We start from the raw sequence: 26,198 nt of genomic DNA, 5'->3' as shown, positions 1-26,198 counted from the left end.
GTAGTGGCGCTCTGCAGATAAACGTTGGTACAGTAAGTTACAATATCTATATGGTGCAAAACAGGGAGGGGAGACCCCTAAACCCCTCAAATTGTAAAGGCCAAATGAAATTGACCTCAAGCTGAGCAAAAGACCAGTCCTGTGCACACATACAATTCATATAATCAACGATCGATACAGGTAAGTACAATGCAACAAAGAAAACATCCATATATGAATTGAAAATTCCGTTTAATAAGCATATCCAGCCGACACGTGTTTCATCGTGGGAAGTGTGAACCACGAATCTTCAGGGCTGGAAAAAATACAAAACGATTCATGCTAAGACATGTGCCATAAGCAAAGCGATTCTACAAAATAATGCTCATTACAAACGTGGTATATCAAATCAGTGCGAAGATATAAAGGAAGAAAACACCACAGATCCAAGAAGGTACTGAAGTAATAATAAGATAAAGGTGTCGATTGTGCCTACACCACCAATCGGTGAAAAGTCAAAAAAAGAAGGGAAAAAAGGAAAAAGCAACCAAACATCACCAATACACCCGAATATGTTGAGCGGACCAAAAACTAAGTCCCCCAAGAGTAAAAAGTACTAAACAATTGTACACACAAGACCATACCTGAAGCTAATGCCAAACTAACAGTAGATGCTGTAAAGTAAAACAATACAAACAACAAATAAACAAGAGTTCTTAGATACCAAGACAATGGTAAACGAGGCGTGTTTAAGACACAGTAAATAAGGACGTCTTACCCCACTACCGGTGATAGTTCCAACCCGGTAGGGTAAATACAGGGTCAGTCGAACTGCACAGATTAGTAACGTCTCTGTATGAATAAAAAATAATACACCCAATGTAGACAGCACGTAAAAACGTAGAAGAGTAAGTACAAGCAAACGAAATGTGCTAGATAATGGATGGCACAGACTTGTCTTAACGAACACGTCACCTGACTGCTACTAGCGGGAATTACTCCCTAAAGATACTTTTTATGTATATCGGATTTTTACGTGACTGGCGGTATGAAGTTATTTTTGATCGTGGCTGTTTTAATTTGAAGGTACGAATTGTTTTCTTGTACTTGCGTTATTTTAGCACATTTCGTTTGCTTGTACTTACTCTTCTACGTTTTTACGTGCTGTCTACATTGGGTGTATTATTTTTTATTCATACAGAGACGTTACTAATCTGTGCAGTTCGACTGACCCTGTATTTACCCTACCGGGTTGGAACTATCACCGGTAGTGGGGTAAGACGTCCTTATTTACTGTGTCTTAAACACGCCTCGTTTACCATTGTCTTGGTATCTAAGAACTCTTGTTTATTTGTTGTTTGTATTGTTTTACTTTACAGCATCTACTGTTAGTTTGGCATTAGCTTCAGGTATGGTCTTGTGTATACAATTGTTTAGTACTTTTTACTCTTGGGGGACTTAGTTTTTGGTCCGCTCAACATATTCGGGTGTATTGGTGATGTTTGGTTGCTTTTTCCTTTTTTCCCTTCTTTTTTTGACTTTTCACCGATTGGTGGTGTAGGCACAATCGACACCTTTATCTTATTATTACTTCAGTACCTTCTTGGATCTGTGGTGTTTTCTTCCTTTATATCTTCGCACTGATTTGATATACCACGTTTGTAATGAGCATTATTTTGTAGAATCGCTTTGCTTATGGCACATGTCTTAGCATGAATCGTTTTGTATTTTTTCCAGCCCTGAAGATTCGTGGTTCACACTTCCCACGATGAAACACATGTCGGCTGGATATGCTTATTAAACGGAATTTTCAATTCATATATGGATGTTTTCTTTGTTGCATTGTACTTACCTGTATCGATCTCTAAACTTTGTTAGCAGCAGTAGTCTACGACCTAGCTTTTCTTGATCAGGGCTCTCCAATAGCTCCCTATCTAGCGCGCTCAGTTGATCCTCGATCCGCTTGAGTGTGTTTCTCAAGTCCTGGAGAGCCCCTGAATGCTTAGAAATGCACACACCTCTCATATAGGCCTTAAAAGCCTCCCAAAGCGTAGCCCATGAGGTGCCCGAGCCAGTGTTGATGTCAAAATAGTCGATCATTGCTTCTCGGAGCGAAATACTTCGTCTAGCAATGCTTTGTTGGGGAACCTCCACTGTTTCTCGCACCCTTCTGGCCTCGGTACCCTAAGTGTCAGAACCACCGGAGAGTGGTCCGACAGAGTTCTTGGCAGGTGCTGAATAGCCCTATACCACGCAGCCAACCCTTGGGTTACAAGCCAGTAGTTTAACTTAGTCCAAGTCTGATGAGGAGCCGAATAATGTGTGTATGCCACTTTGCCAGGCCTACAATGACTCCAAATATCCAACATGCCTAGGTCCCCGCATAATCACGCCAGGGCGCGGCGCGTGCGAGGTCTCGCATCTGCCACAACAGAAGTACCATCCCTCATTGGATCCAGCAGTAAATTAAAATCCCAACCAATACAGATATAGTCTACATCTAGCTGCATGATTTGTGCATGTAGGGCATGAAAAAAGTCTGGGTCATCTACATTGGGAGCGTATATGCAGGCAGAGGCTATCTTTTGACCCATTAAATGCCCCTTCACTAGTACATAGAGTCCCTCACTGTCAATGCGAGATCCTGAGAATTGGAATCGGAGCCTCTTATGGATAAGCACAGCGGCACCGCTAGAATACAAACTATAGTCAGCAAAATATCTGTGGGGGCCCCAGGAAGCCGCACAAGGCGTGGTTGTGGACAGATTGGTTTCTTGGAGGAACGCCACGTCGACCTGATGTCTCTGCAAATAGTGCAGTACCTGCTTCCCTTTCCTAGTGTTATTTAACCCCCGCACATTCCAGGTGAGAAGCTTCAAATCAAAATAAGTTGCCAAGTGATCACGTGCCCTTGCAAGGAGTATACAACAATGTGCCTGAACATAGTCTGTAGATCTATGTACTCTTTACTGAGGATAAAGAAATAAATTAGCAATGTTGCAATACAATAGCGAACTTCCCCTCCCCCACCCGTCTCTGCAAAACCCATCGCAGCGACATAGCCCTTTGCTCAATAGAAAAAATGCAACATACCCACTCATAGTTAGTGAAGAATCAAAAACAAAAAATGCATTTTAAACCTAATACCCAGAAAACGGTGATACACACCTGGGGAGGAGGCAACTCCTTGCCAAACCACCCGACGCTGCGTCCCCTGCTAATACAAAAGAAACTATTTGTTAAACAGCTCCTCATCAATGAATATCTCAACGCTTGTCTCATCTTGTCATAATTCAATTAAGCAGTTCAATCCGAGGTAAACAGCTCGACACTGGCCGCCGAGCCACTTTGCGGAGTAGAGCTCCCAGCATGGGTACTCCCTGGGGCACCACCAGTTCTTTTTAAGTCTCAGCAAAATTCCTTGGCTGCTGTAGGAGTGTCAAACACACGGGTCTTGCCATCCACATCCATTCTCAAACAGGCAGGGTAAATCATGTCATATTTGAGGCCAAGATTTCTGAGCGTTCCTTTAACTCCTATGAACTTTCGTCGTGCCTCTTGGACCATTGCAGTGAAGTCCGGAAAGAGTGTTATAGTGGACCCCTGCCAGGACAAATAGCCCGCCTCTCGTGCCAGACGTAGCGCTGTATCCCTGTACCGAAAGCTCAAGAGTTGGGCAATGATCGGCCTAGGCGGGACGCCCGGGCTGGATCTGGGCCCAAGCGAACGGTGTGCGCTCTCAACCTGGAGTGTGGTGGTGAATGCTTTCTTTCCGAATAGATTCCAAATAAAGAGGGGAGTTACCCCAATGTGCACCAAACAAAGGGACGGGTATGAGTAGTAGGAAAATACACAAAGTGTCCCTATTTAAAACTTATCCAAGTTGCTCATGGACATGTATGTTATATCTGCACTTTAGAAAGGCTCTATCAGAGGCGTATTACTTAAAACATAATCATTTATTACAAATCATGAAAAAACATTAAAACCATGTATCTATTCCTCCCAAAATAGGGTTACACTCTATAGGTACTACAAAGGAATTAATCCAATTCATTAAAACCACAAAATTAAAAGTCGACGCAGCGTTTCGGTGATATTTGTAATATTTCCACCTTCTTCAGGACTAAAAATTTTATTTTTCAAATCTAAAATAAAAGAAAAATGTATGTATTTTAGCATTTATGAACAAAAAAATGCAAATTAACAGTGTTCTACTATATATCAACAACATCCTCTGTATTATTTTTTTACATGAGTACTTCAGATCCAACCTACTGCTGTATCCTGTTACATATTTTATTTATCCCAACACACAATTTATACAAACATATTTTCTATTCAGCATGTATATATTGTACAATTCAATAGAACAAAAAGCTGCATACCTCATCTTACGATTGGAAAGGCATTGAGAGGAGGATGACCTTCCTGAATTAAATTTCTCTGCCAGGGAATTATTTTGCCTGTAGTATAAGCACATATTGTTTTTTAGTCTTTTAGTCAAACATTCAGTGACCCTATTAGCTGCTGTATGAGGCTTTTAATTAAAGAGGGACAATGCTGGCATACCTTCTTGATAATCAGGATTATATATTTGTTCCGCAAAAGCCACCGTAATTGTGTTCTTTTCACAGGAGAACAGAGACCACTTTAAATCATTGGGAGTTTAACTCTCTGTAAGAAGTATATTAATAAAAATACTTCGTTAGCCAAGGATCCTCTCAGGTATTATTTAATATGTCTAGGATAATACTTATACCGCTCACCACAATGTTAAGTAGTTTAGGGTCCTTTTTCTTATCTTCAATCTTTAAGAAGATGCCAATGCATTGAATTGAAGATGATTCTTGCTTCTTAAGTTTTGTAAAGACCTATGTGTAAAAGACATATTATGATTTTACCTATATGTTCTTGCATTCAAATTTACATTCAACTTTATGTAGTATTAAATCCAAACCCCTTTGTTTTATAAGAATCATCTCCCTTTGATTTCGGGTTTTATTTTAGTTGTTAATTGACTACCCACGTGAATAATGGCTCAGTCAAACATAGCATGCCCAGTTACTAATTTTATTTGCTTCATATAGAAACGAAAAACCACCCATATTGCATATATTGATTGCAACGGGTTGTATTTAGTCAAAAAACAATTAGTTATACCGTTACGGATCTTGCAAAATAGGACGAGGGAGTCCGTACCCCAGTCTATGTTCGATAACATGCTTTTGAAATGTTTGCAGTACGCTGTCCCATATTAATGCCCCTAAATCAAGACGAACTAGATTACTTCTGAAGAAAAGCAGGGGCTCTTCAAGCAAAATCAATAATCAGATTCCAGACTACGGAACCAATTAGTACCGGATGATCGGTAACATTTAAAGCCCGTTGTTAACGCTAAATAAGTTGATCTAAATGCGGCTTTTTAAAAAATCCTAACCGCTTACTTCTGCGATTTCATTCAGCCTCCCTGCTTTCGCGGAACATCCAAGGCGGGTTGTAAGAGATATTCCGGTGTCCTTCTCTTTTAAACCCGTTTCCACCGGATATCCTATTTACGTCATTTCCTGTACGTGAACCGTATGTGCCGTACTACCGCTATGGTATGTGACAGTGGCAGCCATCTTAAAACATAAACACTAGATGGAAAGAGTAGTTTGAAAATTGTAAATACAAACATGAACTCCCTCCGAATTTTTTGTGGTGTTTCGTGTCTATGTCTTATTGATGAATCCACCATTACATTTGAATTACAATATATAGTGGATCATTTTATCTTATTTAATTTAGGAATTTTTAAACATTTATAGATGTTAGTTTTTCTCTATGGATTAGAGACAATTAAGCCAAAAATCCTATACTTAATCCCTTGTGTTGACTATAATTAATTTTGTCGAGTTATTTCGCTACTCCATGTCTCGATTAAGGCACGATATCTGTCGCTCTAGTATACTGGTAAAGTATCAGGCATCCGAGACGGCCATCTTAGAGAAAATCCATTAATGCAAGTTTTGGTCTCATTCCTCGTTACAAACCATAATTCCCCTATTTAAATTCTTACGTTGCTTTATATATACGTTTTATCGATCGCTGGTGTGGTGTCATAAGGCAAATGTGCATATCAAAAATATCAAAAATATCACTAAGGAGTGGTCCTATGTCTAGTTCAGAATCAAAGGAATAACACTATTATGTATACTGATTACACATTGTATATGGTGCCCTAATGTTCTGTCATACAACAGATATAACATACAGTGTTCTAGGTAGACCTTGATAGTTTGGTTATAAATAACAGTCCTCTGTTTATGTCCATGAGCAACTTGGATACGTTTTAAATACGGACACTTTGTGTATTTTCCTTTCCGAATAGATCAGTGAGCATCGTTTCAACAAAAAGATCCATTCTGCCAGTGTTGGTGGATTCCGCCACCCCCAAAATACGCACATTATTACGTCTACTTCACGCTTCCAAATCTTTATTTTTCATCGCCACCGACTTTAGTATTTTCTCCCTCCGGTCTAGCCGCTTAACGGATTGTGCAGCACCATCCTCTCTGTCTGAGATTCTGCCCTTCGCAGTGTCCAAGCGGCGAGCATGGGCGCCCAGTCGGCACCCAAGGTGTCCAATCTCTTTTCCAGTGTGTCAAATCTGCCATCTAGTGACCGAAATCATGCCCGCAATTCTGCCATGATTGCTGCAGAGCTGAATGGAGCACTCGCCGTATTAGCTGCTTCTAGACCTCCCTCCGCCATATTAGGTTGTTACTGCTGTGTGACCGCTGGATTTAGAGAACTGTAATACCCTCTGCTTAGGGTCCTTACACACCATGACATGCACTAAATGACACTGGTATTCTAGCCGCTTTGCCAGCTATCTTTATTTCAATGCCCAACTGTTGTGTGTAGGTGGTTTGTTTGGTCAGCTGTGTAACCACTATGAATGCAGGGGCTCTGCTCCCGCTATCTATAGCCCCATTCACATAGCACTCATGTAGGCCGCTGACACCCTTCAATAATTTGCCGGCGTGAAGGTAAAATGCCCCGAGACAAAATAGCTATAGGCCCGCAGCTGCAGCACGACTCAATCACTCCTCGCAGTAGTCTCACTGTAAGGGCCTTGGTTGCGCCCCAATCCACGGGTCTGTATTTCTGGTGGGCGATCGCCTCCCCCTCCAGGGGCTACGCAGCTTCCAAATGTAAAAATTGCTGCCACACCCAGATCCACCCCAAGCGCCTACACCCCTGCAAGTCGCCCGGCTGAGGGACCGTTCCCCAGGTTTGCCCGTGCCCCCTGTCACCGTGGGGCCTCTGGGGGTGAAGCGGGCAGGTTACTTGTACGAGCGCTGGGTCGCCTCCGCGGGCAGCGGTCTCGGTCCGATCCCACCGGCCTGCTACTTTCTTTCACAGGTTTCTGGGTTGATGCTCACCGCCGATCGACGTCAGTCACCAGCGCCGTCTTCCGCTCAGTTCTCCACTCCATCGGGAATATATGCCGTTACTACGCATTCCGTTGCAACGCATGCCTTTACCACGCATGAGTTACAACTGAATGATTTTTCTACGCATATCCTTTACCTCGATTATTCCTTTACCACGCATTTTTTCCCCCTTTTTTCTTTTTTTTGCCTTTTTCTCACGTCTTCGCCGACACTAAAAAAGGACTGAATCGGATGAGGAAGAAGATGTTCCCTGAAGACGTTGCTTGCGTGGTAAAGACGGTCGTGGAAGCAATACGCGTTGTAAAGACGTTTACGAGGTAAGTGTACCGTTGTAAATGTAACGCGTAGAAAAGCCTTCGTGGTAAAGGCTGTTTCCCCTCCATCGGACTGCCCTGCCACCAGGCTGAGGCTATCGAGACGGCGTCGGATACTCCACACGCCAAGTCTCACACCATTGCCGATCTCACTGCCTCGTCTTCAGAATGGGGCCCACAGCTCTCCTTCGCAGACAGGATGGAGGGCGCTCAGCTGGGCCGCAGCAGTTAGCGCCTCACTCTGTATCTTCTCTTCCAGCGGGTGTATCGATGTCGGAGCGGCAGCAATAGCGTTGTCGAGTCGACCCGGAGTCGTAACCAGCGTCAAACCGAGAGGATGTCGCCGTTAACTGCAGGATGGATTCAGGATGATGGGTGATTTGGCGGAGCTTCAGATCTACGCGGCCATCTTGGTCGGTAGCCTACCCCCATCTTTAATACTTTATATTCTAATGCCTTCAATCCACTACTGTGCAATCCTTTATAGTCTAATGCCTTCAATCCACTACTGTGCAGTCGCTAACGGGGAGAGCTCCAGCAGAGATTATTCTTACAATGTAATGTATGTGTTCTATTTACAGCAATAGTCATGCTCTAGAATAAACTGTAGATGAGTATGCTCTGGATTGTCAAAACGAAGATGGCAGTCCTAATAGTAGATTACCACATGATCAAAATATGTGATCCTAAACACATTGCCCTAGTTTTCTCTGAGTCAGAATTATTGTGGTGCAAGAAGCAAACAAGATGTATTTTTTTCAGCACTCTAGAAAATGTATTATCTTAGACTAATCATACTGGCATCAAGTGATCCTTATTTGTGACTAAGAGCAAGCCAGCTGTTGGCTTTAAAGCACTGTACACAAAAACGTACATATACATTCAGTACACGTGAAGGCTAGATAAAGCACATTATATTGTTACATGTCAGTGGATTGGCTAACCCAGCCCTGTTTTTGATTTGAACTGGTTGGTACAGGTCATAATTCTTTTATTGTAAAAAGTAAGTATACAAGTCCCAGAACACAGAAGGAGTGATACAGGACAAGCTGAAGTAATCACACTTGCGTCTCAAATCATAAAGCGCAAGCCTTAAGCCTCCCCTAAAATGATTAAATAAATCCAGATCCAAGCACTCACTTCTTGCACTTAGCAGGGTGTTTTAAAGGTAATCTGGGATGTGCAGTCGACACTCCCAGAAGCATGTGATTGTGCCAACCCTGACCACTGCCGTCAAACTCTTGGCTATTCCATGCCAAAGTGACCACCCAGAGTTTCCACAGCTGTCTCTTGTTGGCTTTCCCACAGCACCACTCCCACCACTGATAAGCCTGAACATCGCTGCCACTGAAGCTGTCCTTCTCTCTCTCTAGTGTGCCATCAAACTAATGTCCAGTTTCTTACTTTCACTACATGGAATTACTAATGTACTATAGACAGCTGCTTTGCCGTAAGCAGAAGGTGAGATCTGAGTAGCAAATCGGTTTCAAATAATAAGTGTTGATTGACAGATAGTAACGCCTCACATCACAGAGCACTCCCTGCAACCAGAACATGGCTGCGGCTGTAAACAATAAAACCAGCATTGGCAAAGCCAGTAAGTCTCGCCTATGCAAGAGCTATTGGCTTTGACAATGTTTTAGCAGTATTGTACAGCATAGTGACTGCTTTTCAGCATGGCTAGGAGTTAGTAGGGTAAAGGAGAGTGGGGTGGGGTGGAGTGGCGTAAAGTTGAGTAGAGTTGAGTGTTGTGGAGTGTCGTTCAGCAGAGTTGAGTGACGTGGAGGGGAGTGAAGTGGGGTGTTGTGGAGGGAGTACAGTGTCATAGCGTGAAAGGACAGCAGAGTTGAGTGGCATAGAGTGGAGTAGAGTGGCATAGAGTGGAGTAGAGTGTCAAGTGTGGTATGGTGGAGTGGCCTAGTGTTGTCGAGTGTGTAGAGCAGAGTGGAGTGGTGTAGAGGGTGTTGCGTGGAGTGGAGTGGTGTAGTGCGGAGTAGAAAATCATTGAGTGGAGTAGAGTGTTGTAGAGTTGAGTGATGTCGAGTGGAGTGGCATAGTGTCAGAGTGGAGTGGCATTGAGTGTGGGAGTGGCATGGAGTAAAATGGAGTAGTGTTTCATAGAACAGAGTGGAGTAAAATGGCGCAGAGGAAGTTGTGTAGAGCTTCGTAGAGTGGAGGTGTGTCGTACAATGACATAGAGTGGAGTGGAGGGTCAGTGTAGCCGAGTTTTATGGAGAATAGCATCGTTGACTGGAGTCTTGTGGAGTGTCTTAGAGTAGAGTGGCCTAGACAGAAGCGGTATAAGCTATAGTGGTGTAGAGTAGATAGGCACAAAGTGAATTGGTTTTGAGCAAAGTGATGTAGAGTGCAGTGGCATAGAGTAGAGCGGTGCAGAGTAGATTGCAATGATGTAGAGTGGCATAGAGTAGAGTGGGGCAAGTTAGAGTGGAGCAGTGCAGTGGCATAGACTGCAATGGTGTAGAGTGGCGTAGCATGCAGTGGCGTACAGTGCAGTGGCATGGAGTAGAATGTTGTCTAGTGACATGAAGTGCAGTGGTGCAGAGTAGTTGGCGTAGGGTACATTGGATTTGAGTACAGTGGTGTGGAGTGCATTGGTATAGAGTACAGTGGCATAGGTTAGACTGCAGAACTGCAAAGTGACGCAGCGTAGAGTGTATGGAGAGTGGGGTAGAGTGCAGTGGCGTAGAGTAGATTGGAGTGGAGTAGGATGCATTGGCATGTAGTACAGTGGTGTAGAGTAGAGTAGCGTTGATTGCAGTAGCGTGGAGTAGCGCAGAGTTCAATAGAGTGCAACGATGTAGAGTAGATTGATTCAGAGTGGAGTGGTGCAGGATAGAGTTCAGTGGTATAGAGTAGTGACGTAGAGTGCAGTGTTGCATAGTGGAGTGGCGTAAAGTGCAGTGGCATAGAGGGCCTCTGCATGACTGTGAATCGTCCCCGAACAGAGACTGGTTCCAAAGGAAAGAGGTACCCCGCTTCAAAGCAACCCTAGAACTCCCTTGGACTAGTGGTAGTAGTCCCCTACAGCCCACACATAAAGTACACTCCCAAGACCAAAGAATCACTGAACATCGGGCACGCCAAGGGATCGCCTAAAAAAAATAGTCTAGTGCATTGTGGGAAACCAAGTCCTAACATCCAGCAAGTTTCAGGCAGCTACTGTTTTTCCCTGGACTCCAGGACGTTGAAGTAACCCAAGGCTGAGCTTGCCGCTGCAAGGCTTGTTGGTGGCCAGTCCAGCTACCACTACATTTGTTCGATGCTGTGCCTCGAGGGATCCCTGCAGCATCTTCAACTAGACACATCTGTGGCCTCTGTTGAGATTTTGCACCCCTTTTAATTCAATTCGCTTTTATTTCGGTTAAAAACTTAAAAAGCATATATACAACATTTCATGCAATATTAAACACACACATTTACAATTAGTAGTATACTCAGTAAAGCAAGATTGCATAACACCAGTAAAAAGATATCAGAATAAAATCAGTCACATAAAGTCTGCACATTAGAATTTCAAACCTTTTTCCGTGCATACCAGATTTACTGCAAAAAGATATCTGCTAAGACCAAAGACTATTAGTTGCGATATAAAATACTTAATGCTTTTAAACATTTCCTAGTCTCCATATTACAACACATTGGTTTAATCCACTTCCTTCTCGGGGAGGCATGGACTGGACAGAAAAATAGCACATGTACAAAGTTTTCTTCAGATAGAATAGCCCACTTTCCTCTCCAGCACCACTAAGCAGTAAAACCAGCAAATCTGTGGCTCCCAGGGACAGCCAAGACAACTCTGCACCTGGGCCCTACGAGCCTGGTAAAATTCAACTGACTATCGAATCCTATTTCTGTGACCAACATCACTTTACCACCCAGTGGTTTTCACTGAACTTGACCTGCAAGTGACCGATTGTCACTAGTGTGATTTCCCATTGACTGCAACTTTATAGTTTTGCAAGAGTAAATGGCACAGATACATTTTTTTTTTAAACATCTATAACTCCAGTTATACTCATCCGATTGTCTTTAATTTGGTGTCTTAATTTATATTAAAATATCTGCTTTATTTTTTATAATTTGGTATCCGATTTTGTTTCCATTTGTGTCAATTACTTATCATCCATGTTGGTACTCTGAAATGCTTAACACGTTCCTCTAGTAAAGGCTGTCTGCTCTGCACCACACTACCAGGACCGAGGTAGAGATTTATTAGTGTGAATCCAAAGGACCTATTTAGTGTACTGTCAGATTATTACCTAGTGAAGCCTAACCAGCATCACTGCATAATACTCCACTTTCCTACAGTGACCATTTTTTGCAAATAACAGTAGAGAAAACAGTGTAATGTATCAACTGTATCCAAACAAATTTTCTGCACCGGTGAAAGTTTATTTCTTTCTTTAGTGATTTCAGTATAGATAATAAGATGTGCAGAGTTTCAAATATCGAATAACAAGCCTTTTCTATGTATGAACTAAGTGAACATCCCTCAAATTTTACATTGTGTAGAGGTCTATATCAATGCAACATGTCTAGGATGCTCAGTATGCTATAATTATTGATACACAATAAGAATTGAAGTCAATTTTTGTGTTGTATATGGTTAGACGGATTACCAGAAGCCGTGCTCTATTATATCCCCGTCACATCACTGCCCTGTATAGATAAGTCACCTTTTATACCTGTCAATCTCCGTTGAGAAGGTAAGCAAGGCCATTGCTTAGATCTCATCCAGAAAGACCAGAGGCCCTAACTGGTTCTGAGATGAGATGTTCAAATGGCTCGCTTTACAATTGTTTCCCATCCCACAATTATGTGGGACATGTTCACAGCATCGGTAGAAGAGAAGATTCTCCCTCTCGATCTCAGAGAAGAGGTAATCACAGTCCAGTGAAAGCCCGGGCAAACTAGCCAGGCCATGTTCCTACTACCACCCCATCTTCGTTGATCGTTGTAGAAGCCTAAGGTCTTAGCCATCCACCTACTCCCCTGCATATGTTCCCTAGTACATGAAGACCAGAATGACTTCACGCCAGGCAGGTCAAGTAATCATAACATCAACAGACTACAGAATGCCATTACACTTTCCTCTCATTTGCAGGTTACTTTTTCCCTGGTGGTGATTGATTTTGAAAAAAATCATTTTACTCCATTAGAATATCTCTTTGCAGTTTTGGAGGAGATGGGATTTGCAAAGTGGCTTCCAAAATACCTCCGTCTTTTATACACTGCAGCAAGGGTGAATGGCGCCCTTTCTTGAGAGAGGAACAAGGCAGAGGTGTCCACTATCACCCTTCATGTTTGCTTGTCCCATCAAACCACTGGTCTTCACGTTAGGAGTATATGCACAGCTCTGAGGTTTCTGTTGGACCGAGGAGAAAGAGGACAGGGCTTCTTTAAATGTAAACGGGCATCACCTCCACCTTTCTAGGCCCCTGTCTTCTGGCTCTTGTGCAGTACATATCCTTGATCGCTTTGATGCAGCGTCTTGTCTGCTGCTTAACAGAGCTAAACCAGCAGTTTCCCTATATAGGGCTGCTCAGAGGAAATGCAGTGGGACTTGTGGTTCAATTTGTAGACAAATGATTTTAGACACTTGGGAATAAATTCCTCCGGTTCAGCCACACTCTGTCCAGGCTATTTACATGGCACAATTGCTAGAAACCCTTAGAAGAAACTTAGCTCACTGGTCTCCTTCTACTGGCTCCTGTGAGTAAAGTATCCATCTCAAAGACAGTGTCCTTACCAAGACTACTGTGCTCTCCATAACTACTCCTGTCCCCCGCTCCTAATTCTTTTGAACAACTCGCTGCTACACTTCACTCTTTTTTATGGGGAGAGCTTATTCCATAACAAATTGTTGCTTATCTCAGTACGACAAAGGTCTTGGCATCTTCGTTTTATGTTATAGGGCCTTGCACATGATTGTCAGTAATTGGTCCCTTGGATTGCATGAGGGCCAAGCTTACTGAACAGAGGGAGGGGCTTTGGGGGGAGGCTTCAACACTTAATTGTCTGTATGGTGGAATTTCTCCAGCAATCAAATCCTTCTTATGTCTTGCGGAGCCTCCTTAATACCAATATAGTGGGTTGGCAGACTGACATGAGAGACTCCTCTCTGGTTGGTTACCCAGCTGAAACAGGTCTTATCAGTACATAGCTTCCAGGAATGGAACCTCAGCAATATCTGCCAGTTAAAGGCTATGATTTCTGAATTATAACTCTAACCATTAAAAGAATTGAAGAATGACTTTCAATTGCATGAATCTCAATTCTTCTGCGACCTTCATCTAAGACATGCAATCTTTCTTCATGCGAATTACCAAGCCCATGGCCATATTCAACCCTTTGGAATACAAGTGAATGTTGCTGTTGTACAAGTCACTGGTCATTAGCGCCCCAAGGACTTTCTCTGCTTTGAGGGAGGCATGCATGGTTGATGTGGGTGATACCCATTAATTAAATTGAAGTACCATCACAGGATCTACTATCCTTAAGTAACACTTTACAAACTGAGCAGAGATTTTTCTCCTACCTGACTGAGATGTCATTCAGCAGTAGGTACTTTCTTCAGGACATTATAGGACTTCCCTGCTATACATGTCATCTGGGAGGGGGGTTTGGTACTTTGTAACTGGCGCTGGATTGGCACATCCTGCGATCACTCAAGGTAGCTCTACGTCACATTTTTAAAGATGCAAGTGCAAACTACTATGCCAAGCTCTAACACACGTAGGACTTGCTCTGGCACATTGTGATCTTGCCAAGAGCTGGAAGGGATCTAGCTCCCCAAGCAAGACTAGATGGCTAGGCAGAACAAACAGAAGTATGCATTTAGAAAAGCCTATTTACTGATTACCCCCAAGAAACAAAACCAGATATGGGAACCGTCAGCAGCATTTTCATATGCATGACAGCCTCTAAATGCAACCCCTCTGGTGTCTTTATGGTTTTGTAAAGAGGGGAGAAGGCAGTTGTTACGGTTAATGAGTTTGCCTAATACGTTGCCTGAAAAATGATTCATAGATTGCTGAGTTGTCTGGTGAATCTGCTCATAATATACCTGTTGCTTTGTCTCAAGTTCCAATAAAATGTTTTTTTAATGAAAAACAAAATGGCGAAGAGCTTGGTGAGGTACGTATTGAGCACAGCCACCCATGGCATGACAGTACACACGTGCATCCCCCACCATCTTACCACTTGTGGAATGTGGTAATGGGGGTGACTTTTTCAGAAGCTGTTCTACAGCCTACCTGCTCCCTGTGCCACGTTGTCTTTGCCTGCACCGGAGGTCGCCCACATTAGCGCACCTTAGCGTTTCCCTGCCGCTGCCGCATCCATCACCTACACGGCCGCTGTGTGCAGGGAAACCACTGCTCCCAGCAATCCTTGCGGGACGAACCTGCCCACGTCATCCGAAGCGCGCTTGAAGGCGCATAAATCCAACAGGAGCCCCCGCGACGCGGGATCGCGCGCGGGTCGGCGCCGGGAGAAGCCCGGGACAAGGCCCTCTGTAGCCCTCAGGAGCCGAAGGAGGCCGGGTCGGGCCCACCCCATTGACTTGTTGCCGTTGGGATACTGTATGGGCAGAACTGGTATGTGCGGTCATTATTACTAGAACTGTAACTATTGACTGGGTGGCAACACAGAGACTATTGTGCCCTCTGCTTTTAATTGGTGAGCAGTGATATCTTCGCACCATGAATGAGCCATCTAAAAAGGGTACCCTTGATAGTTATTTTACGAAAACTAATTCTGGTTCCGACCGGGAGGCTGCTCTTGCAGAACTCAGGGCTAGGCGTCGTTGTTCAATAGAGCATATTAAAAATATGCCATTAGCCACGGCTACTTTTTCTGAGGCTGCCTGCCCGGTCAACGAGGTTTGCTCTCCACAAGAGTCCCTGCTACCCTTGGGTATTAATGACTCCACAGCTTGTTTTATTACCTCAATTGCAAGGGACCCAAGTACTGATTTGTCCTTAACTGCTTTTCCTTCCCCCATTGACACAAGTAATATATTGGCTGTACCAAATGAGTTATTGACTCAAGTCACAGAGTCGCTACCCCCTACTGACATTACACCTAGTCAGACCACATTGTCAGGTCCAGGTCAATTGCCCAGGAAAAGAAGGAAGATAGTTTCTGAGCTACGTAAAAGTAAAAGCGATAACGTTTCTAGTAGCAATCCCACCGTAGCCTGTTCTGGAAAAAATGCTATTCCTTGCACTGTGAAACCATCTTCCACTGGTAGTATTGCTTCTTGTTTAATCCAAAATGCAACTACTGTGGAATTATTGGATAAAATTGATAAATTATTGAAAACTTTTATGTTGCCAATTGTCGAGAGCTTAAAGACTATCGAAAGAAGGCTAGAGAAAGTCGAAACTTTAGTGGGTAACAAGAGGGACCAAGCTTCTACCTCCGCAGGCCCCTCACACTTCCCACTGCCTCGGCTTCTGCTATAGTTTCTCCTAATTTACCACCAGGTGAGATAGCCTCTCAAATGAACACAACTATAAGCAAGGGAGGGGTTAGCCATATAGATAGTACTACCAATATTAAATCATCTTGTACAACCATGGCTAGGAATAGTGTAGTAGTAAATACCCCAAAGCAAGGGGGTCCATTGCCTGTTAAACCAGGTTATAATGCAGATTCCTCAACTAAATCACGAGGTCCGTTTTCTATCAATTTACCACCAGAAGCTGTTCCTCTGGTAGTTGTGCTTGCAGGGGTTCCTACGATAAAAACAGATGATGCAGAAGGATACCAACAATTAAAAAATAAAGTTATCCACTGGCTAGGCCAAAATCGCCCTCTTCCTCCACATATCAATGGGGAAATTTTGCATGTAAGACGCTTGCCCTGGCTGGGTAATACGCCAAAAACTATAAACGGGGATGTAATCCTAATTAATTTTAGGGACCCAAGAGCTGTTGCTCATATTTTAAATTGGCACACACAGTATGGGAGGTCCCTTATTACAACATGGGAACTTACCTATTTTTTCCCAAGACCAAAGCCAGTTGTCCACTCTGGCTTGGGGGGCTTATCTAACACCCAACATATTCCTGTGATTCCTTTGAGAAATAGATTTGAGGTGTTAGAAAGTCTAGAGGATGTTGATTGACTCAACAACCATAAGTCTATGACAGTACTATCTGAGGAGTCCCAGACCAATACAAATATACATCATAATGAGTCCAGCATTGTACCTCTAATAGTAGGGGTAGAACATACCTCCGAGCATCTTGTTGATCCCGTCCTGCCTACATCCGACAATGATATGGTTAATATTCAGGAATCATTGGGTAATTTATTCTCATGGAATATTGCTGGGTTGACCTCCAAAATGGAATCTACGGAGTGGATGAGTTATGTTAACAAATTTGACCTATGCATATTCCAGGAGACTTGGTCTTGTGAACCCTGCTTCATTCAGGGATATTTGAACTACTTTGTCCCTGCGGTAAAAGGCCCTAGGGGCAGACCAATGGGGGGCCTAACAATATGGGTTCGCCAATCTTTAAAACTGGGCATTAAAGCTGTTGATACCAAAAACAAGGATATCCAACTAACTAGATTAGATTTAGATAAGCTGGGTAGTGTAGACATCTACAATGTTTATGTTCGGAGGAAGAGGAAAGGGAGGTCTGAGGTACTAGAAGCCCTGGATAGTCTTATTGACATACACTCGTCGACCAATAACATTATCATTGCGGGTGATTTTAATACCACATTCGAACCCCTGATAAGCAATGATGAGTTGTTTGGAGACGAGGAGGATCGACTATGGGGCGTGCCTAAACTAGAGTTGCCTCCCATAGTGCGATGGTCTGCTGATGCCATTGGTCTAAATGCTTTATGCTACGAAAACGGGTTAAGAGCGCTAAATGGCAGGACTAGTGGAGATAGGAATGGTGTAAGCACATTTGATAATGGTCGACATAACAGCAGAATCGATTATGTGCTATGCAGTCTAAAGCTATGGCCATCAATTTGTGACATGATGGTGGAAGGGAGGCTCGAGAGCGACCATAACCCATTGTGCCTGTCGCATAAGTGGTGGTCTCATGTTAGCTTGCCCGTGGGATTTCCTGTGTTCGTCCCACCCCGGACTGTTCCTACTAACAACATGAGGAGATTAAGATGGGAAAAGGTAGCAATTAATCAACAGGCTATTGCTAGTATTAATAGTTATGTTGACCTAGCTATACTAGACCTAGAGTACTGTAATACACTTAGCAATGGCTTAGAAAAGGTTGAAGGAATTCACAATTCTCTTTTTGACACAATTAAGGGATATTTCCTTAAACCTGTGAAAAGTAGAGGTGACAGAGTTCCAAAGCCAGCTAAATGGTATAATGATGAATGTAGGGAGTCACGACTTGCTTTGGGCAACGCTATCAAGGGAGGGCAAGCAGCTTTAATTCAAGCCGCTAGGAAAAATTATAAAACTAGTATCCTCAAGGCTAAACAAGCTTGGGATGAGCAACACTGGATTGAGCTAAAGGCAGCTAGCGATAGCAGGGATTCTCGGCTGTTCTGGCACATTGTTAGGTGGGGAAAATCAGGTGGCCCTGAGTCCCCTCACAACAATGTCCCTGAAGCTGAATGGATAAAATTCTTTAAAAATCAATATGCTGCTTTTAACATCGTAGACCTGCATGAGACAATTAGTGTAGACCTTCCAAAAGAAAACCTTTTTTGCCCTAGTGAAATTATGATGGCCCTTGATGCGGTTGCTTGCGGTCGAGCTCCCGGCCTTGATGGAGTGCCAGCGGATCTATTTGCTAATGATAAGGAGCGCTGGTGCCCATATATCCATCACCTTATTAACGCTATTGCCCTGGGTGCATCAGTACCAAAATCCTGGCAGGGTGCTGTAATTATCCCCGTTTTTAAGAAAGGTGATCGATCGCTGCCAGGTAACTACCGGCCTATAAGCCTTATAGATACCATCCAAAAGGTAGTGGGGCGTGTGATCGTCAATAGGCTCCTGGACTGGGCGGAAGAGACCAATGCCCTTTCAACTTTCCAGGCTGGCTTTCGACGATCCACAAGCACAGTGGATCAGGTCTTTCGCTTCACCATGATACAATGGAGGACGGTAGTGCTCGGCAAAGGAAGCCTGTATGCGGCCTTTGTCGATCTACGGGCTGCTTTCGATCTTGTCCCCCGACTAAAGCTATGGACGGTTCTTCAGAAGCAGGGCATCCCAAACGATTTGTTATCTATGATAATGAGGCTTCATGAATCAAATTATGCAAGAATCCAGTGGGGTGGTTTAGGTTCGGTAACCTCAGATTTTCCAGTTGAGAGGGGCGTCCGGCAGGGATGTTCGATGGCCCCAGTTCTTTTTACACTTTATATTAATGATGTTGTAACACGTATGACTTCTGCGCAAGTGGATGCTCCTTTTTTAGACGGGATTAAAATCCCCATTTTAATGTTTGCTGATGACGCACTCATCCTAGCTAAAACTCCTAGCGGATTGCAGTGTGCTTTGTCCATCTTTAACCAATTTTGTAGTGAGTACGGCCTAGAGGTAAATATTGCCAAAACCAAGCTGATGACTTTCAACCCCTATCGTAGTTCTAAGACAAAAATTACCTTAAATAATCGACCGCTGGAGGTAGTGAATAATTTCATTTATTTGGGTATGCACATATCTAATGCGAAGACCTGGCGGCACCATATCGAAGTCACAACAATTAAACATAGGCAATTGGCCGGCGCAATTAGCTCAGAGCATAGAAAATCCTTCACCAAACCTGTGAAACCTGTCTTACAGGTCTATGAAGCAAAAGCTCTGGGTTCTGTACTTTATGGCGCAGAGCTGTGGGGTTTTGAAAAGATGGCTGCTCTTCAACTTTCAGAGAGTACATTTTTTAGGGGCATCACAGGTGTTCCCAAAAGTACTCCACTGTTGCCCCTTAAGTATGATTTGGGCAGAAGAGCCATTTTAGATTTGGCGCGGCTCCGCCCAATATTGTACTGGCGCAGGTTATGGACAACACCTGCGCTTTCTCGCTATGCAGGGGGTTTCTTAGATATTATAAGAACCGATGTCCATCATAAAATAGGATGGTTAAATGCGCTCAGGGCATCCTTACTTGAGCTTGGTTTGAGCACACTTTGGGAAGATCCTGCAGGTTCAACCTTCCCTTCTAAAAGTATGCTTAAGACCATTTATTGGGAGAAGGTTGCCCAGCGGCATTGGTGCAGCTCCAGCACTGGTAATATGACTAGAGAGTTCCTAGAGGCCAAGATGTATCCTCATCTTGAACCTTACTGGGACATTATAACTAAGCCCAGAGACAGGAAGCTTCTCTTCCAATTGAGAGCTGGTGCACTCCCCCTTAGATTTTTGACATCAAAGTGGGAAGCGGGAATTAGTGCTGTCTTCCCTGTCTGTGGTACTAACAAAGAAACCATTGGTCATTTTTTGTTTTCTTGCAAAGTTTATGCTTTACCAAGGCGTATATGGCTGTCCCCGATGTGCAAAAATTTAGGAACCACCAGTAGCACTGTTGCTTTACGTATTATATGCACCAGTACATCGACCTGGATTTCGGTTGCTACTGCAAAATTTCTAGGATGGGCGTGGATGATTAGATTGAGACTGCTAGTCATTTGACTATTCTTTAGAACAGGGAGAGACTGCTAGTCTTTTGACTATTCTCCCCCTTGCTATTCTTAGCATTTTACTATTTGTAATCTGTTTTTAAAATTCTTATCAATTACTTTTTTCTGTTTTTAATAATTGGCATCCACTGTTATTATTGCGGAATGTTTTACCCAGGGTTTCAAACAAGTTTACCTGCCTGTAGTTAACAAATAACATTTGTCGCTAATTGACTATAATGTCTCCCTCATGGACCTAATCCGGCCAGAATTTGTTTTAGTATGTATGCATCGAATTATACTGAATTTAATAGGTTTTTTAACTCATTTTATGAAATGTTTATTGTAAATTGTACCTTGCTTTTATGAATACTATTCGAATAAAGCATACTTTGACTTGACTAAGAATTTCAAACCTTTTTCCGTGCATACCAGATTTACTGCAAAAAGATATCTGCTAAGACCAAAGACTATTAGTTGCGATATAAAATACTTAATGCTTTTAAACATTTCCTAGTCTCCATATTACAACACATTGGTTTAATCCACTTCCTTCTCGGGGAGGCATGGACTGGACAGAAAAATAGCACATGTACAAAGTTTTCTTCAGATAGAATAGCCCACTTTCCTCTCCAGCACCACTAAGCAGTAAAACCAGCAAATCTGTGGCTCCCAGGGACAGCCAAGACAACTCTGCACCTGGGCCCTACGAGCCTGGTAAAATTCAACTGACTATCGAATCCTATTTCTGTGACCAACATCACTTTACCACCCAGTGGTTTTCACTGAACTTGACCTGCAAGTGACCGATTGTCACTAGTGTGATTTCCCATTGACTGCAACTTTATAGTTTTGCAAGAGTAAATGGCACAGATACATTTTTTTTTTAAACATCTATAACTCCAGTTATACTCATCCGATTGTCTTTAATTTGGTGTCTTAATTTATATTAAAATATCTGCTTTATTTTTTATAATTTGGTATCCGATTTTGTTTCCATTTGTGTCAATTACTTATCATCCATGTTGGTACTCTGAAATGCTTAACACGTTCCTCTAGTAAAGGCTGTCTGCTCTGCACCACACTACCAGGACCGAGGTAGAGATTTATTAGTGTGAATCCAAAGGACCTATTTAGTGTACTGTCAGATTATTACCTAGTGAAGCCTAACCAGCATCACTGCATAATACTCCACTTTCCTACAGTGACCATTTTTTGCAAATAACAGTAGAGAAAACAGTGTAATGTATCAACTGTATCCAAACAAATTTTCTGCACCGGTGAAAGTTTTTCTTTCTTTAGTGATTTCAGTATAGATAATAAGATGTGCAGAGTTTCAAATATCGAATAACAAGCCTTTTCTATGTATGAACTAAGTGAACATCCCTCAAATTTTACATTGTGTAGAGGTCTATATCAATGCAACATGTCTAGGATGCTCAGTATGCTATAATTATTGATACACAATAAGAATTGAAGTCAATTTTTGTGTTGTATATGGTTAGACGGATTACCAGAAGCCGTGCTCTATTATATCCCCGTCACATCACTGCCCTGTATAGATAAGTCACCTTTTATACCTGTCAATCTCCGTTGAGAAGGTAAGCAAGGCCATTGCTTAGATCTCATCCAGAAAGACCAGAGGCCCTAACTGGTTCTGAGATGAGATGTTCAAATGGCTCGCTTTACAATTGTTTCCCATCCCACAATTATGTGGGACATGTTCACAGCATCGGTAGAAGAGAAGATTCTCCCTCTCGATCTCAGAGAAGAGGTAATCACAGTCCAGTGAAAGCCCGGGCAAACTAGCTAGGCCATGTTCCTACTACCACCCCATCTTCGTTGATCGTTGTAGAAGCCTAAGGTCTTAGCCATCCACCTACTCCCCTGCATATGTTCCCTAGTACATGAAGACCAGAATGACTTCACGCCAGGCAGGTCAAGTAATCATAACATCAACAGACTACAGAATGCCATTACACTTTCCTCTCATTTGCAGGTTACTTTTTCCCTGGTGGTGATTGATTTTGAAAAAAATCATTTTACTCCATTAGAATATCTCTTTGCAGTTTTGGAGGAGATGGGATTTGCAAAGTGGCTTCCAAAATACCCCCGTCTTTTATACACTGCAGCAAGGGTGAATGGCGCCCTTTCTTGAGAGAGGAACAAGGCAGAGGTGTCCACTATCACCCTTCATGTTTGCTTGTCCCATCAAACCACTGGTCTTCACGTTAGGAGTATATGCACAGCTCTGAGGTTTCTGTTGGACCGAGGAGAAAGAGGACAGGGCTTCTTTAAATGTAAACGGGCATCACCTCCACCTTTCTAGGCCCCTGTCTTCTGGCTCTTGTGCAGTACATATCCTTGATCGCTTTGATGCAGCGTCTTGTCTGCTGCTTAACAGAGCTAAACCAGCAGTTTCCCTATATAGGGCTGCTCAGAGGAAATGCAGTGGGACTTGTGGTTCAATTTGTAGACAAATGATTTTAGACACTTGGGAATAAATTCCTCCGGTTCAGCCACACTCTGTCCAGGCTATTTACATGGCACAATTGCTAGAAACCCTTAGAAGAAACTTAGCTCACTGGTCTCCTTCTACTGGCTCCTGTGAGTAAAGTATCCATCTCCAAGACAGTGTCCTTACCAAGACTACTGTGCTCTCCATAACTACTCCTGTCCCCCGCTCCTAATTCTTTTGAACAACTCGCTGCTACACTTCACTCTTTTTTATGGGGAGAGCTTATTCCATAACAAATTGTTGCTTATCTCAGTACGACAAAGGTCTTGGCATCTTCGTTTTATGTTATAGGGCCTTGCACATGATTGTCAGTAATTGGTCCCTTGGATTGCATGAGGGCCAAGCTTACTGAACAGAGGGAGGGGCTTTGGGGGGAGGCTTCAACACTTAATTGTCTGTATGGTGGAATTTCTCCAGCAATCAAATCCTTCTTATGTCTTGCGGAGCCTCCTTAATACCAATATAGTGGGTTGGCAGACTGACATGAGAGACTCCTCTCTGGTTGGTTACCCAGCTGAAACAGGTCTTATCAGTACATAGCTTCCAGGAATGGAACCTCAGCAATATCTGCCAGTTAAAGGCTATGATTTCTGAATTATAACTCTAACCATTAAAAGAATTGAAGAATGACTTTCAATTGCATGAATCTCAATTCTTCTGCGACCTTCATCTAAGACATGCAATCTTTCTTCATGCGAATTACCAAGCCCATGGCCATATTCAACCCTTTGGAATACAAGTGAATGTTGCTGTTGTACAAGTCACTGGTCATTAGCGCCCCAAGGACTTTCTCTGCTTTGAGGGAGGCATGCATGGTTGATGTGGGTGATACCCATTAATTAAATTGAAGTACCATCACAGGATCTACTATCCTTGAGTAACACTTTACAAACTGAGCAGAGATTTTTCTCCTACCTGACTGAGATGTCATTCAGCAGTAGGTACTTTCTTCAGGACATTATAGGACTTCCCTGCTATACATGTCATCTGGGAGGGGGGTTTGGTACTTTGTAACTGGCGCTGGATTGGCACATCCTGCGATCACTCAAGGTAGCTCTACGTCACATTTTTAAAGATGCAAGTGCAAACTACTATGCCAAGCTCTAACACACGTAGGACTTGCTCTGGCACATTGTGATCTTGCCAAGAGCTGGAAGGGATCTAGCTCCCCAAGCAAGACTAGATGGCTAGGCAGAACAAACAGAAGTATGCATTTAGAAAAGCCTATTTACTGATTACCCCCAAGAAACAAAACCAGATATGGGAACCGTCAGCAGCATTTTCATATGCATGACAGCCTCTAAATGCAACCCCTCTGGTGTCTTTATGGTTTTGTAAAGAGGGGAGAAGGCAGTTGTTACGGTTAATGAGTTTGCCTAATACGTTGCCTGAAAAATGATTCATAGATTGCTGAGTTGTCTGGTGAATCTGCTCATAATATACCTGTTGCTTTGACTCAAGTTCCAATAAAATGTTTTTTTAATGAAAAACAAAATGGCGAAGAGCTTGGTGAGGTACGTATTGAGCACAGCCACCCATGGCATGACAGTACACACGTGCATCCCCCACCATCTTACCACTTGTGGAATGTAAAGTGCCCCCATCCATCAGAATATAAACATGTTAAAAATAATACATTGGTTCATAGGTGATTAACACATTTGCAGGGCTATCAAATGCACGTTTTCTGTATTTTATACAGAAACCATCATGAAGCTACATAAGTCCATTGAGTATAGCGTGCTCATTTGGCACCTGTTCTGGGAGTGCGCTGGTAGGTTGCATTACTGATGGGGATTTGGTATCTGTTGTGTCTTATGGTGATTGACGATTGCACCTCTACTTGTACTTGCATAGCTGATGCCCGGGTGGTATCAGTTATGTGAGTCTTACTAGAAGTTGGTCATGTATTTCATTATACAATATTCAAAAATCATTAGCATTGTCAAAGCTTGTTTTGTGTCAGTCTTTTCTGAAGTCACAATGTGCAGAAAAGCTTGTGATAAACAAAATGGGTTTGTTCGAAAGTGCAATAACTAGAGTATTATACCAATTTAAATTCTGTTGATTCTTTTTTTCATTCTGTTTCTAGATGTCACTGCTGTCTGCATTTTAGAAGGTTTCCAGAACCAACAGAGCATGCTATTAGCTGACAAGGTGCTTAAGCTCCTTGGGAAAGAAAAAGCCAAAGATAAATACAAGGTTAGATTTTCAGTTTTCTTCTGAATATATGTCTTTTAAAACATGTATAACCAAGTAATAAAGCCTAAGTGTTATGTCATAATAGACAGTTGGTGGTACATTGATTTTACGTAAAATCAAATCACTTGAGGTAAATTTTGCAAACTATATTTTCATGATATATAATACAAGAGCAAAGCACCTACCATGAAAACTTTACATTACCATGGCATCAGATATATTATTTAAAGATTCTGAAAATTCTCACTACATTGAATACACAATTTAGCCTTGGGTTCCCTTCTCAATGCTTTATGCCCTGAAAAGGAGTAAAATGGTTTTAGGCTGCAATCAGATAGTCAACCAAGAAGGGCTCCTATTGTTTTCACCGATATTGCTGTTGTAAGGCAGATCGTCTGAAAAGTGTGAATTCTTTAGAAGAAGCACAGGGGATTATGGTTGTAAACAGCTGATAGTCAAACCTCATTGTCATGGTTCATGGACCCTCTGTATCAGAATTGGCCAAGCTTGTGACTGTATGGGAATGTTCATTTTGCGCATTGTGTCCAACCCAAGATCAGTTGTTTTGGCTATGGTTGCAATGAACAATTACCTTGAACAGATAGATGAGCATTACGTTTGTAACAAATGTTCACTTTGGAATCATTACAAAATTGTGGAAAATGTGCTCAGTTTTTATAAAATCCTGACCTCACACATTTTATCTTTGGCATCAAAAAATTAGTCACTGATTGACATTTCATCAAAGGTTCAGAGCTAGGTACCATAGAGAAGACTACATTTTCTACAGAGGATTTTTTGCTGATTCCAAAATAGATTAATTTTTCGAGACACAATCACATATTGTACAGACAAAGAAGGTTTAGATGATTGCAAATGTCCCAAAACTCTACTGTTTTGGTTTTGCTGGAGAAGAACCTCGCAAGACGAAAAGGCTCCTAAAACCTCTGACTAAACAAACTGGAAACACTCCAACCTCGAAGGACAAACGTGTAACAGGAGTGCAGTAAACACTTACCACTGTTCCAAATTCCTTTCCTCATGAAGACGCATAAGCAAAAGAAAATAGCTTAAATGTATGTGAAATCCAAA

At 42.6% G+C, this 26,198-nt stretch overlaps 1 protein-coding gene across 2 annotated transcripts in view; it reads left to right on the top strand.

Moving 5' to 3' along the window:
• TOMM70 (translocase of outer mitochondrial membrane 70) overlaps window positions 1-26,198 on the top strand; it is a 252,001-nt gene that overhangs the window by 47,847 nt on the left and 177,956 nt on the right. For both annotated transcript variants that reach the window (XM_085622469.1, XM_085622468.1), the window contains exon 4: window positions 24,997-25,106. In XM_085622469.1, coding sequence (XP_085478595.1) covers window positions 24,997-25,106 — 110 coding nt within the window. The remainder of the gene's footprint in view (window positions 1-24,996; window positions 25,107-26,198) is intronic.

Source organism: Triturus cristatus, chromosome 8 (genome assembly GCF_964204655.1).
Source record: "Triturus cristatus chromosome 8, aTriCri1.1, whole genome shotgun sequence".
NCBI lineage: Eukaryota > Metazoa > Chordata > Amphibia > Caudata > Salamandridae > Triturus > Triturus cristatus.
Note: the sequence above shows the minus strand (reverse complement) of the source record. Positions and strands in the feature narration are given on the sequence as shown.